Source organism: Colletotrichum fioriniae (genome assembly GCF_027942845.1).
Source record: "Colletotrichum fioriniae strain IMI 355084 chromosome Unknown scaffold_11, whole genome shotgun sequence".
Lineage (NCBI taxonomy): Eukaryota > Fungi > Ascomycota > Sordariomycetes > Glomerellales > Glomerellaceae > Colletotrichum > Colletotrichum fioriniae.
In genome coordinates, this window is record NW_027076847.1 from 1,655,398 (window position 1) to 1,667,929 (window position 12,532).

At 52.2% G+C, this 12,532-nt stretch overlaps 5 protein-coding genes and 1 non-coding gene across 6 annotated transcripts; 1 reads left to right on the plus strand and 5 right to left on the minus strand.

The window, feature by feature from the left end:
* Window positions 1-710: 710 nt before the first annotated feature.
* On the plus strand, window positions 711-2,724 carry N0V96_009085 (uncharacterized protein; the record flags this gene model as incomplete). Its single annotated transcript, XM_065758538.1, has 2 exons — window positions 711-1,441; window positions 1,488-2,724. 2 exons carry the CDS (start codon window positions 711-713, stop codon window positions 2,722-2,724), a joined length of 1,968 nt encoding a protein of 655 aa, XP_065612931.1.
* Window positions 2,725-2,873: 149 nt separating this feature from the next.
* N0V96_009086 (uncharacterized protein) lies at window positions 2,874-3,455 on the minus strand (the record flags this gene model as incomplete). The annotated part of the gene is made up of 2 exons (XM_065758539.1): window positions 2,874-3,179; window positions 3,327-3,455. 2 exons carry the CDS (start codon window positions 3,453-3,455, stop codon window positions 2,874-2,876), a joined length of 435 nt encoding a protein of 144 aa, XP_065612932.1.
* A 482-nt stretch (window positions 3,456-3,937) lies between these two features.
* N0V96_009087 (uncharacterized protein) lies at window positions 3,938-5,252 on the minus strand (the record flags this gene model as incomplete). The annotated part of the gene is made up of 3 exons (XM_053189027.2): window positions 3,938-4,590; window positions 4,648-4,783; window positions 4,848-5,252. 3 exons carry the CDS (start codon window positions 5,250-5,252, stop codon window positions 3,938-3,940), a joined length of 1,194 nt encoding a protein of 397 aa, XP_053053793.2.
* A 414-nt stretch (window positions 5,253-5,666) lies between these two features.
* N0V96_009088 (uncharacterized protein) lies at window positions 5,667-7,274 on the minus strand (the record flags this gene model as incomplete). The annotated part of the gene is made up of 2 exons (XM_053189028.1): window positions 5,667-7,113; window positions 7,225-7,274. 2 exons carry the CDS (start codon window positions 7,272-7,274, stop codon window positions 5,667-5,669), a joined length of 1,497 nt encoding a protein of 498 aa, XP_053053794.1.
* Window positions 7,275-8,912: 1,638 nt separating this feature from the next.
* N0V96_009089 (uncharacterized protein) lies at window positions 8,913-10,319 on the minus strand (the record flags this gene model as incomplete). The annotated part of the gene is made up of 1 exon (XM_053189029.2): window positions 8,913-10,319. The coding sequence occupies one exon, from the start codon at window positions 10,317-10,319 to the stop codon at window positions 8,913-8,915; it is 1,407 nt and encodes a 468-aa protein (XP_053053795.2).
* A 2,041-nt stretch (window positions 10,320-12,360) lies between these two features.
* N0V96_009090 lies at window positions 12,361-12,448 on the minus strand. The gene has a single exon. It is a non-coding gene; the product is annotated as a tRNA-Pro (tRNA).
* Between the last annotated feature and the right edge of the window lie 84 nt (window positions 12,449-12,532).

Consider the following 12,532-nt stretch of genomic DNA (forward strand, 5'->3'; position numbering starts at 1 on the left):
TTACGCGTGACTGATAGGTCTCGCGACAGGAGCCAATGACAAGAAAAGTCGGAATCTTTCTCCGACGGGACGGAACGGGGTGGGAAACACAATGATAATTCCCTAAATAAGGTGATGTGATGTGAACATTCTCTTTCTTTCACCTCACTGAACAACTTCACCTCGACGCGTGATCCCTGCCGCCACAGTGGGGACTGTTCTTATCGGCAAAGCGTCCGAAATGCGGAGAGACCCCAAGAACTATCTTGCTCCGGACATCTTTCTTTCTTCCACACCAACTTCCTCCCAGCACTGAACACTCATCTCAGAGTTATACGAGTCTCAGAGACCAAACAAACTCTCATCCATCATGACGATTCCATGTTCGTCATATGAAAGCGACACTTCCGTCAATGGAGTCCCCCGCAGAGCGCCGCCGCCGCCGCCGTAGGGTACCGGATGCAGTTCGAAAGCGGGCACCCCGAGCCTGTGACCGGTGCAAGGCCCGCAAGAACAAATGTATCGAGACTCCTTCTGGGGTATGTCTACGGTGCACTGAGGGATCTCACCCATGTCACTTCGAACGGGACCGTAGTCCAGCTGGTGAGGGAAATGATTCGACGACGACTTTGAGAACCACAGGGGTGAGATCTATCGGCGTCACAGAGCGAGAGTCGAATCGGACGGATAACGATGCCTCTTTTACTCTCAACACGCCTTTGGGTCAAAGCATGAACGATGACTTCTCTCCCGCAGACAGTGCCCCCTCGGAAGCCTTCATGTGGCCGCGCTTCCTATCTCGTTTGCGGGATGCCTTTTGTCTCGACTCACAACCGCCATCCGGAGACCAGGATCTGGCAAGACTGCAACCTCGAATATCGGATACACCTCCAGCTGACCCTGCCGAGCTTCGACGCATCAAGAGGGCAGTGAAGAGCTTTCCCCCGCGCGGTGTTGCTGACTTCCTGGTGTCAGTCTGCATCGCTTACGGGACCGATATCTTCTTTTATCTTGACCAGAGCCACTTCATGACGGAGCTTGATCAGCTATACAATGACGAGCAGTCGCCTTTGAGAGAAGATGCCGGCTTTGTTTGTCTTGTCTTAGCAGCGTTTGCGCTAGGGAGCCAATGGACAGAGCTGGCTAGACCGGAAGACCTGAGCAGTACGGCCTCGACGGAGAATCGGAGCGTTGACCCTGGTCGTATCTTCTACAACCAGGCTCGCATCTTGATCTCTGATTTGCTAGACCGACCTTGCATCAAATCAGTTCAGGCGACCTTTATCTTGGGCGTTTACCTGATGCCGGCTAGCGCCATCAGTGCCTCCTATGTGTACATGGGATTAGCACTGCGAAAGGCTCTGGCTATTGGGCTCCACCAAGAACCTGACGACCCCTCTTTGACTGAAGACGAGAAGGAGACCAGACGGAGGCTGTGGTGGTCGATTTACTCCCTTGAAAGGTATGTCTTCTCTTTTGCTGCATCATGCCCTGAGACATGCTAACAGCGACAGGACGGTCACCATCAAGCTCAACCGACCGCGTTCAGTGGATCAGGAGATCATCACAGCGTGTCTGCCGAAGCCGACTTCTCGAGATGCGTCTCAGAAGTTTGACAACGTACAGCATCAAACAGCAAATGCAGCTTTCGTCAGAATCATTGACAAGCTTTCAGAGCCTGGGTCAGTTGGCTTGAGTAGTCCTAAACAATGTCCCATGGCTAATGCGACCGACAGAGCATGGTCAAATACCAATCATTCGCATACAGGAGCTTCAAGACGTCCCACAGATGCCCAAATATCTCTGAAGGCATGGAAAAAGGGACTCCCGTCATCACTCAAGTTACAAAATGTCGATCCAAAATCGTCCAGTTATCGCGCCGTCTTCCACTTACATCTCAATTACTACTTCGCCTGGATCGATATGGGCAAAGTCTCCGTGGTGACTGTTGTCCGAGCTCGTCTGCAGACAATCTTCCACGCAAGCCCCGGGCCCTCTGATGTGTCCAGAGACGTCGAGCAGTCTTCAGAGGCGTGCATCAAGGCAGCCAAGAAGATGCTGGAGCTTTTTGAGGGGCTTTGTCGCGGCGGCAATATGGCGCGATTCTCCTTCACAGACTTCCAAGGATGCAGCATTGCTACGATCATCGTCCTGCTTGCCGGAATTCTGGACCGCGATTCCGGTTACGAGGGTCGGGTGGCTTTTGGTCTTGACTGCCTCCGCAAGATGTCCAGCTTCGGGAACACGACAGCAAAAATGGGAGTTCGCTTTGTTGAGGCCCTGCAGTCCATCACGAATGAGGCCAGGTCCAAGCTGGTGATGGCTCGGAGAAGAGAGATGAATCAAGCTCGAGAAGCCTCATCAGGACAGGCAGAGGGCTATGGACGATGGGCAGAATGGCTGGCGAAGGCGGAGGTTGTTGGCAGTCCTTCGGGCGACGAGTCTGATCTTGAGATGGAGCAGTCGGGGCAACCAACGGTTTCGGCTCACGGCCCGTTGATCACGCCGGACATCATGCTCTCTTCTCCGTGGGAGGAAGCAGCGGCTCTCCAGTTACAAGAGATGTCGGCTTCGGGCTTCGGCATACCAGCCGGGGACGGGGTAGCAGCCGATGAAAGCACACTAATGCCTTTGCCTACGGGTGAAGAGGCCTGGCTGCCATCTTTTGCATGGAATGATGATCAGATGTACTTGATGGGCTTGACTGGTATGGACGGGCTAGACTTCATGGGAGGGATCTCATAATGCCATCAGTACTTTACATGTACTACCCTTTGAAACTAGCGAGTCCGATCTGAATTTGCAACTAATTACTTTAGCTAGCGAACCTTACTCTGTAAAGCTGGATAATTGTTTACTTTATCTTCCGATACTATCCGGCTTTCTCATTCCCATCACTCCCTTGGTCCTATCGCCTTCAGTATCTGCTTCAGGCAATCGTCTGGGCTCTTTGAGGTATCAACCACAATGACATTCTCCTTTGGCCGACTCGGGTCGTTGAGCCATTTCTGAAACGGCGCGTTCTTGTCCTCGCTTCCGTGAGCTGCATCACGGTCAGTCGGAAGGCTCAACGCCACCCAAGCCGGCGTCGTCTCATCCAGCTCAGCGACATCAGTCTGGGATGTGCAGTCGATGTACCAGTACTCAAAACCGTACGTTTTGCCAGCGCTGTTCCTCGTTTCATCGTCTCCTCGTAGCTCCTGTTACAGTCTATGACGACATTGTGACCCTCTTTGAGTCTGCTTTCCACACGTTGCCAAAGCTCTGAGTAGGCTTGCTCCGTAGCCTGTTCGAGGGTGACTCCTTCTTGAAAGAGCCAAAATTTAAAAAAGTTCGACTAAAAGGACGGTAGCCTTGAGAGACATGAATAGGAGGGTCTCGGTGGTGGCCTTTGTCGTGCCTAGAGCATTTGATCCTGGTGCCCCTGGCATCTGGATCAAGAACCGTCGAGAAGGTTTCGATTCTTCTGAAGACATTGTGATGATTCGGATGTGAGTTGCTGCTTTTAGCCAGAGGTTTGGTTGTCGAAGTCTTTGAAAAGTCTGCAGCTATCAAGTTGGGAGTAGCAGGAAAAGAACTGTGTGTGAGTGGAGATAGTAATCAGTGAGGCGGGAACAGAGGCAGTTCATCATGAGGATATGGTATATATAGGTATGCTGGACAGGTAGCTTGCATATCGAGAATCATCGCTGAATCACTCAAGACACTCATTGCCACAGCCTAATATCGCGTACTGAGTACCGTGTATAATACTGAATGTGTTCACTGCTGTCACAGTGACTTGCCTTGATCTGCAGCATTTACTAAACTCCCAAGACAAGAGGTAGGGGTGCTCCAGATGATGATAAATTCTTTGCGCCGAGTTCAATCACCCACACTTGAACTCCACACGCCCAGAGCCAAATCCGCCCTCTTTTGTTCCTCCTTGTATTCTCGAATCACTTGCTACATTGCCATCTCATGGACTAGGGCTTCTCCGAGTAAGTTCTTGTCCCTCCGGACCCTGTCCAAGGGGAATTCGTCCCTTTCTTCTCGAGAGTCCATGCTTCATGGTCGCAAAAAGACCGGGCATGTCCGATCCTGGGCCATTCATAATCACAGCCGGATGAACGACATTGAAGACCGCAATGGCGAGCAGCATCGGCAGAGCTTCCAAAACGTAAAAGTAAGCCTCGTGTGTAATCAGAACATTGTCGATCCCGTGGCCCGAAGAAAATTCAATCAGGCGGTAGACGATCCGCACGGAGATCATGCCGAGGGAAAAGTAAAGCGCCCATATGAGAGGCTTCCAGGAGCGAGATTGCTTCCCAGAAAGCTTGTCCAGCCTTTGCCTTTCAACCTGGAACTTCAATGCCAAGGTAACGAAGATGAGGATGAAGAACTCTTGGAGTCCGATGCCGCCCATGTAGATGTGAATCGCCTTCATCTGTTCCGCGGGTGGCGCTGTCGGGCCGGCCATGCTGCCTCCAGTGAGCTGCACAGCGAATGATACGATGTCAAGTGCGACAAAGATGGCGGCGAATGTTGCGGCGGGGATGCGGAGGAGAGAGCGATAGGGGTGGAAGAAGTAGATCATCCGGCCCAAGGTCATGTATGCAAAGGCGTTCACCCCTGGACACTTGTTAATCTTCTGCTCTTCGCGAATTTGAAGAAAGACTTAATGCTTACAAATAGGCGCAAGCAGGATGAAAATCTGAAAAACGAGGTAGATGCCGTTACTTTGCTGGTTCTTGCTGCTTGCAGCTCGGAAGATGAAGGCCAGAGTCTCCCAGATGCTCGCCATAATAATAACCCAGCACCATCTCTATGTACCAGTCAGATAGTGAACAAATCACGCCGTGTTAGTAGTAGTTGTAAAACGTACGAACCTTCTTGTGCTTGGCGGCCTGCCAGATGTGGACGACGGTTAAAATGCCGAAGAGGGCCGCAAACACCGCCGCAGCTGCGAAGCTAGGGTAGTAGTTCCAGATGGCACCGCATTCGCCAGGTGGGATGTAGCCATTGGCGTCGGGTTCAATCGTCTGGATACATGTCGGAATGGCGATGTCGATGGTCTTTGCTGGGACTGTGACGTAGCTGTTTGTCACGCCAGGAATGGTGATGTATTTTGTAGCGATGAAATCTCCTGTTGGGATAGATGATGTTGCGGAAGAAGTTACGGTATTGTCTTGACGTTTTGCCAAAGAGTCTGGCGAGATTGGCGTTGGCAAAGGTCCCGATGGCAAAGCGAGGGCGGTCGTGACCGCGGCCAGCATGATCCAAGACAAGTGCATTGTGATGAGTGTCGAAGAAGGCAGAATGACGAGGAGGATGGTGCTTGATGATGTTCAATTTCTTCATCTTCATGACAAAGTCTGGTGTTCTCGGGTTTATAAGTGAGAGTCTCAAGCCTTCATTCACCGTGTAAGTGAAAGTTGACAATCGCGATGCCTGGCGATGCACAGCCCCCCCACGTTCGCAGCTGTTATGTAAAGAAGCGAGCCGACCAATCGTAGCCTCTCGAGGGGCGCAGCTCGTCGATGATAACAGAGCAAAGTGTGAACCCCTGCAACGTCAGCACGGTAGCAGCTAGCTTGAGACCTGGCCGCGTATGAGGCGTAGCTTTATGTTCCTTCGAGGGGTTTAGCGTCATCGGAAGAGACATGCGGAGGGGAGCAAGCCTTGAGCGAAAAATAGCAACTGGATAATCATGGCTTGCGCTTCAATAGTACTCGAAACCACTCTTCTTGGACAGTGATAGGCCCTCCGTGCTCCCTCATCAAGAGAGCCACCTTCTTCCACATGGAGATGGCTCCATTCTTCTCGTGAACGAAGCGTACCTCATTTTGCATAGCCGAATCTTTAATTCGCCGTCCTTCTGGTGGCAATGTACCGTCGTCGACGACATTGGCAATATCCTCATCGTGTCCGAGGTCCAGCTCGTGCTCAAACTCGACAATCTTGCGCCCGAACGCCAGAACGGTGTTGAAGTCCCAGAGATTCTCCCTCTCGTGCGCGATCGTCTTCATAAGACCTAAAGCAGCGATGCGCAATGACAAGGACCGACACTTGATAAAGACGAATCCCAGCAGAGGGCTGAAGCCCATCTCAAAGGTGAACTTGGCCCGACCGATCCTCTGCCACATTTCTCGGAAGATGGCTTCCACTTCACGGCCAAGGTCGATGATCCGTTGGAACTTATCCAGATGCAAATCGTACACCAGTTCTCCGCGAGAGAAACATGTGCTCAGCCAAATCTTGCCCACGTGCCACTTCATCTCGAGCAAGCGTTCGACGAGCTCCTCTCGCATGGCGGCGCGCTGGCAATTATTTGGGGACTTCTGCACCATATACGCTTGAAATGCCGCAGCCCAGTCATCTAGCAGTTCGTCGATCTCATCTCTCTCCTGCATTGTCAACAGATCTGGCTTGGGATGCGTCTCATCACCGAGGCGATACTCGTCAGCAGCCCGCACGAAGCGAATCGCGCGCACGAGTAACGGGTCCAGCGCCGCTTGAACCTGCTTCAAATTGTAGAACGGAGGTACTGGAACTGGATACGAGTCTGGTATGGCCGGAAACGTTTCCGGTCGGGCACCGAAGAAGAAAGGGAACACTCCAAGGCGACAGAAAGCCGGCGTTAGGTGCTCTCGAACGAACCGCGACGTGGACTTGGACCCATTCAAGATGTTGATGCCATGCCTGCAGTGGTCGATGGCACCCTTGCATTCGCCGCGGAGCATATCGATACACACAAAGAGGATGCACACGAACAGGACCGTCTCCTGGTTATTCGTTGTTCGGAGGTGTTTGATCGCCTCGTTATAGTGCGCAACCGCAAAGGAATTCTTCTCCGAGTGCCGGTCTAGGGGATCCTCCTTGAACTTCTCGTACAGCGAACTGATGGCCAATGCGGCATGTTTCGCAGCAAGCTCCTGGTGAGAAACCTGAGAGACAAGATGGGTCCAGAAATAACTATCCAAGGGCCCGGACAAGACGGGCGCGACGACTTTGCGGAAGAAACTCAGGGCCCGGAGTTCTGCGTCCGACGCGGCCTGGGTCGGAGGCGGATGGACGCGAAGCAGCTGAGCCCAGGAATATGTCCCGGTTGGCGGCGTCACATAGCCATCGCATCTCCGGCCCGTGCTGACGCACCTGTTGCATGCCGGGCGTGCTTCATCACATTTGACTCTTCGAATTCTAGGCTGGTTAGCTCTAACGTACGTGTAGACATGATGCCTTAGAGCATGCGGCCGCTGGACTCACTTGCAGGTCACACAGCCCGTCTTAACCTTTGCTACTCCGAGTCGAGCCATTTGCGCGGGACAAGTACAGGCAAGCAGATGAGGTAAGGCTGTTGGGTTGTTGTGTAGTGGAGGTGGAGTTGCGCCCTGAGAGACGCGTTTCTCACCTATCTCGTAAAGATGCGAGGTGGCCTATGAAGAGACAGGGAATCGATAGTAAGGTGTGTTTGGTGTCAGGGAACGAGCCTCCTCAAGTAATGTGAGCTTGAGTACAGATAGTCCCCGCGCCCTCGTCTCGACTAGGTGGACGGACTAGGCGATGTGCCATGGAACTGAATCCCGAGCCACATAGCGTGACGTTGTCGTTCGACGGCGTTCGTTTCAGAAGCGAACAAGAGAGCCTGAGACCAGAAACGCAGCATAAATACACAGTTCCCGACGTGTCTTAGTGTCCAGGTTCGCAGTGACCACCCCTCCCTTGCCCACGCTCATGTCACCATCAGCCACCCACTCCCTCCATCCACACAACCATACCAAAGAGAAGATCGGGCGGCCGCTTGTGAAAATAAGCCCCGAATCCCTCGAGAAAGAGTCCACTTTCTGCGGGGCAAATGCGACCAGGCCAATCGGGCGCCGTGGACTCTAATTAAGGTGTGCTTATCTAAGTTGTTCTCTCTCGCTTCTTCCTGCGCTTCAGTGTCATCTCAACTTCAACAATGACATGACAAGACACCTTCATTTCTTTCTCATTACATGATTCCGACACTCCAAAGTCCAGACGCATTTCCGCGTTACCGAGCAAGAGGAACCTTCCAATACAGACGTCCAAACTATCGATGCCGAGGCTAAGGTGGTCGAAGCCAAGCGCCTCTACGGAGTACAGTCCAATGAATCATCTCTCGATGAACACGAAAGTGCTAATAAGCAATGTCGATGCTGATCATCAGCACCGCCACTAGGCCAAAGTGGAAGAACGGGAAAACGGCCCGCGAGAATGTGGGAAGCTTCGTGGGCGTCCGAGATCGGGCCCGGGAGGCATTTGGCATACCGGCCGATCTTGAAACCGCCGGAGATGCAGCGGCAGCATAACAAGTGGACACGATGGCGCCGGCTCTGATCGAAGATTACGGCTAGAAAAAATCGTCAAGTCATATTCTTGAGCTCACACATTAGTAGATGATGGCCTCACGAAGCCTTGTTCGACACTCTCTACTCTTTCAAAGGCGCTCGGCAAGACAGAAACGAGCCTCAAGCGTCTCTCATTATCGCATCTCCGACCTATCCGGCAAATACTACGTAAGGATCTCCGTCCGATGTCTCTCGCTCTGTCGCTCGCTAACCTTTGAGGCCCCGCTGGAGCCGGAGGAATATTGAGTCCTCGACCTGGCCGAGACTCTCCCTCGCGCGCGCGTTCACCATGGTGGACAAGGCGGGATTGCGACGACACCGATGTCCGACCTCGCCGAACTATTTCCCCGCATGTCACTCTTGTCAACTTGTCAACACAGCTCGAAACACTCAGTCAGACTTCTGTCGCAGCTTGACATGAACCGGCATCCCGTCAGAAATCTGCGGTGTGCCCTTTTCAGTCTGGTAACACCGGTCTCCTTCCACAAAGATTTTGGGGTTCGTGGTATTTCCGCTGCGCACGGAGTCAGCATTTAGGTCTCCATAGTGGAACGATTTCTTGAGGCGTGCGGTTCCGTGAACTTACTTGAGGGCATCCCACTCATCCCAGGCGCAGTCAATCTCAAAGTTGCGCGCGAGGGAGACCAGGACAAGCTTCATTTCAACCACGGCTAGCTCTTGGCCAATACAGGCGCGGCTTCCGAGTCCGAATGTCCTCCAGCCGTGTTTCTGTGGGTGCAAAGGATCTTCCGGGTCTGTCGTCATCCATCGCTCTGGCACAACCTCCTTAGCCCTCGGCCACAAGTCCTCATTTCGAGACTGAGAGAGCAGCCCGTCCCATATGAGGAATCCACCGGTTGGATACTGCTCTCCCGTGATACTGTCGGTGATGCGATAGTGCGGTTGTCCGTCTCGAATGACAGGAGGACCAGGAAATAGGCGCAGCGCTTCTTTGATGACCCCGCCCGTGTATAGTAGGGAGTTGAGCAAGTGCGGCGACTCACGGATCTTGTTGATTGCATCTGCGGGATCTTTGCCCAAGACTTCGTCGTGTTCGGCCCGTAGCTTCCGGTCAACTTCGGGATTTTTGGCGATGCAGTGTATCGCCCAGCAAAGAGCCGTGGCCGTCGTGTCGTGGCCAGCAAACATGAAGATCTTGAGCTGTGAGACGACAGTCTCTAGGAACAGTCGGTCCACATTCACTACACCGGACATGGGCTTCAGCGCCAGATCGATGATTGTCTTGAGCCCGTCCTTCTTCTTTGTACCTTTGAGGGATCGTTCGATTGATGGGAGTAGTTCGTTGTACATCGTTTCCCTGTTCTTCTTGATAGCAGCCAGTCGCCACGGGCTGTACCACTTCCACACGGTGATGAGGTTCAAATGGAGAATCGACCGCGAAATCTGATCCATGAGGGCATTTCTGAATCTGCTGGGTCCGTTTGTCTGTTCATGAAGCTCGATATCAAGCACTGCGCGGCCGATAATATCCATGGTTAAGTTGGTCGTGGTCTCCACAAGCGGAAACACGCCGCCCCAAGAGCCGTCGGCGCCAGCCTTTTCCCGCATAATATCGGCGAACACCTTAACATCCTCCAACATATCGGGAACAAGGCCGAGGACGTTCTTGTTACTGAAACTAGGGTTGAACCTTGCGCGCCACGTCTTCCACGGCTCGCCTACCAAACATGCGAGGTCTATTGCTTCCGTGATCGGGGCCAAAGCCTTCTTCGTCCAGTCACTGCGCGGCACGCTGGAGTCGAACATGTAGTGGCCTGCTGCCTCCGGGTGCACGGTGAAAACGAGCGGGGGGCCCATAGGCCACATGTCGGCGTAGACTGCTGAGGGACACGATGTCCGGCCGGGGAAGAGCGTTTCCCAATTGTCGACGATGGCTTGGGCATAGTAGTTGAAGTGTACGTCTTTGGGCAAATGCGAGGTGAGCTTCATGAGTAGGCGCAAGTGGCCAAACATAAGCGAGTGAGGCATCATTGGCTATGCTCAAGTCAGAACCTTGGCCTCCTAAGTGTGCTTGGAAACTCACAACTCCTTGACTCTGAAGCTTGCGGAACCTCATTCGCTCTTGGAACATTCGAGCGAACACATAGCCGATGCCGAGTGCCGCGGCCAGACCCAAGAGGCGGAACATCATTGCCATAGGGCTCTCGACCCCCGAAGCTGCGAAAACGCCCATTTGAGCGGTCTCCTTTCTGGGTTTTCAGCAAAATCTGCGGGTTCTCTCTCCAATCACTTTCGTGGCTCCTTCCGGCGACGAGAATGCCGAACCACCGCCTCTCTTATACATAAGGATATACGGGAGGACCCGTCAGGCATTGGCATATGCCACGGTCGTAAAATGACAAAAGGCAGGGTCATCATTGGTTCCACGATCAAATACCCCTCTCAGGCCAACGGTAGTATCGCAGGCCGAGGAACAAGACTGAAGTAGAGTCGGCCGCCTTCTACAAACGTGCATGCCCCCGCGGCACTCTGCATCGGGATTCTCCATTCTTCAGGCTTGGCCTTGCAGAAACGGGTCGAGATAGCCGTTAGTTGCGGGTGCTCTGTGGGAACTTTGGGCGGGGATCTGGCGGCTTCTGGATCTGCGAGCAAGGGTCGTGCAGGGCTTCCGAACGTAACCTGACTTATCGTGTTCGTGCCGTTGGTCGGTTGGTTGACTTTGGTTCTTTGGTATATGTAGTGTAACGGTGTAACGGCCAACAGCGGATACGCGATGTGTGCTCGAATATCCGTACTGGTATTAGTGCCAAGTGGTTTTGAGGAACTCCAAATAATGCTCTCAGAATCCTTTCTTTGTTACACAGTAGTCTTGACCTTACAAGTATCTTGATACTGTTACAACTACTCTGCACATAACGAAAGTCATTGCTTCCTTCAACTGTTGCATTAACACTGCCATGTAGTCGCTTTCAAGTTTGGCGCATCTTACCAGTTTAACCGATTATGCCTCAATTAATACGATTCTCAATAGAAGGCAAGGCGTGGATCGCTCAACGTACATGAAACCGCGCTTGCATTGAAGCCAGCTCATTTCGTAGTTGGAGATGTTGCCAGACGTCTTCATGATATTTCGGGGTGAGTCATGCGGCAACACAATTAGTGCAATTAAACTCGACACACAAAGCCCGACTTGAGCAGCGCCTTTAACGCAGCTTTAAAGAGAAGACAATAAATATTGCTCTGAAAGAACATGATTTCTGAAAAATAATCCATCTTAAGGAACCAAAGACTTAAACCATATAGTATGGTGCTACTTTCTTGATAAACTAAGCGTCATCTCAGGAAATCAACGAGCAACAAGCAACCTCAATCAATTCGGAATTATAATCAGCCATTAAAACACCAAAAAAATGTCGGAAATTGATCCTTCAAGTCCACACATTGTTGCTTTTATGGCCAAAGCATCCGCAGAGCTCAACATCCCTCTTCCGCCGCCTATGGATGTCACAGCGTTTGGCGACAACCCAGCCCTGAAAGACGACCTCCTGGGTCTTCTACTTCAGGGTAAGAAGACATCCACAACAACCTGGCCAATCCCCGAAAGTCTTCATTGGGGAGTTGGTGACTTATCGGTCATACTAGATGGCAAGGACGAACCGAAAGCTATCATCAAGACGACATCGTTTGAAAGATGCAAGTTTCGGGATGTAAGAGAGGAATTTGCGCTAGCTGAGGGAGAGGGCAATTATCAAGAATGGCGAGACGGGCACAAACGATATTTCGAGCGCAGTGAAGATTCAAAGGGGTTCAGTGAAGACGTCGAGGTGCTATGCGAGTGGTTTGAAGTTGTGTATCCTCAAATTACGAGGAAGTAGAGTCGGGCAAACCCCCATTGGGGAATAGAAAGTGAATCCTGATTTAGTTTGGTCAACCACATCTCAACGGAGGTGATCCTATATGGCAAAATTGTACGAAATAGTCTTCCCAAGAGCAACTAACGTGTATGGAAGTGCTGTCAGGCAAAACGAATGTGTTCCACAGCTTATTGCCTCGAAATGCAAAAGGATTGGGCCCTAACCAGGATTCGAACCTGGGACCTCTCCCAGACGTGTCGTTGCAGACCCTAAGGGAGAATCATACCGCTAGACCATCAGGGCGGTGAAGCTCGGAATGAGCTGAGTCTCGTTGAGGTTGAGGTCGAGATGCGTGACTATGTTGTGTTTGTGGGTGGAATAGGGCTT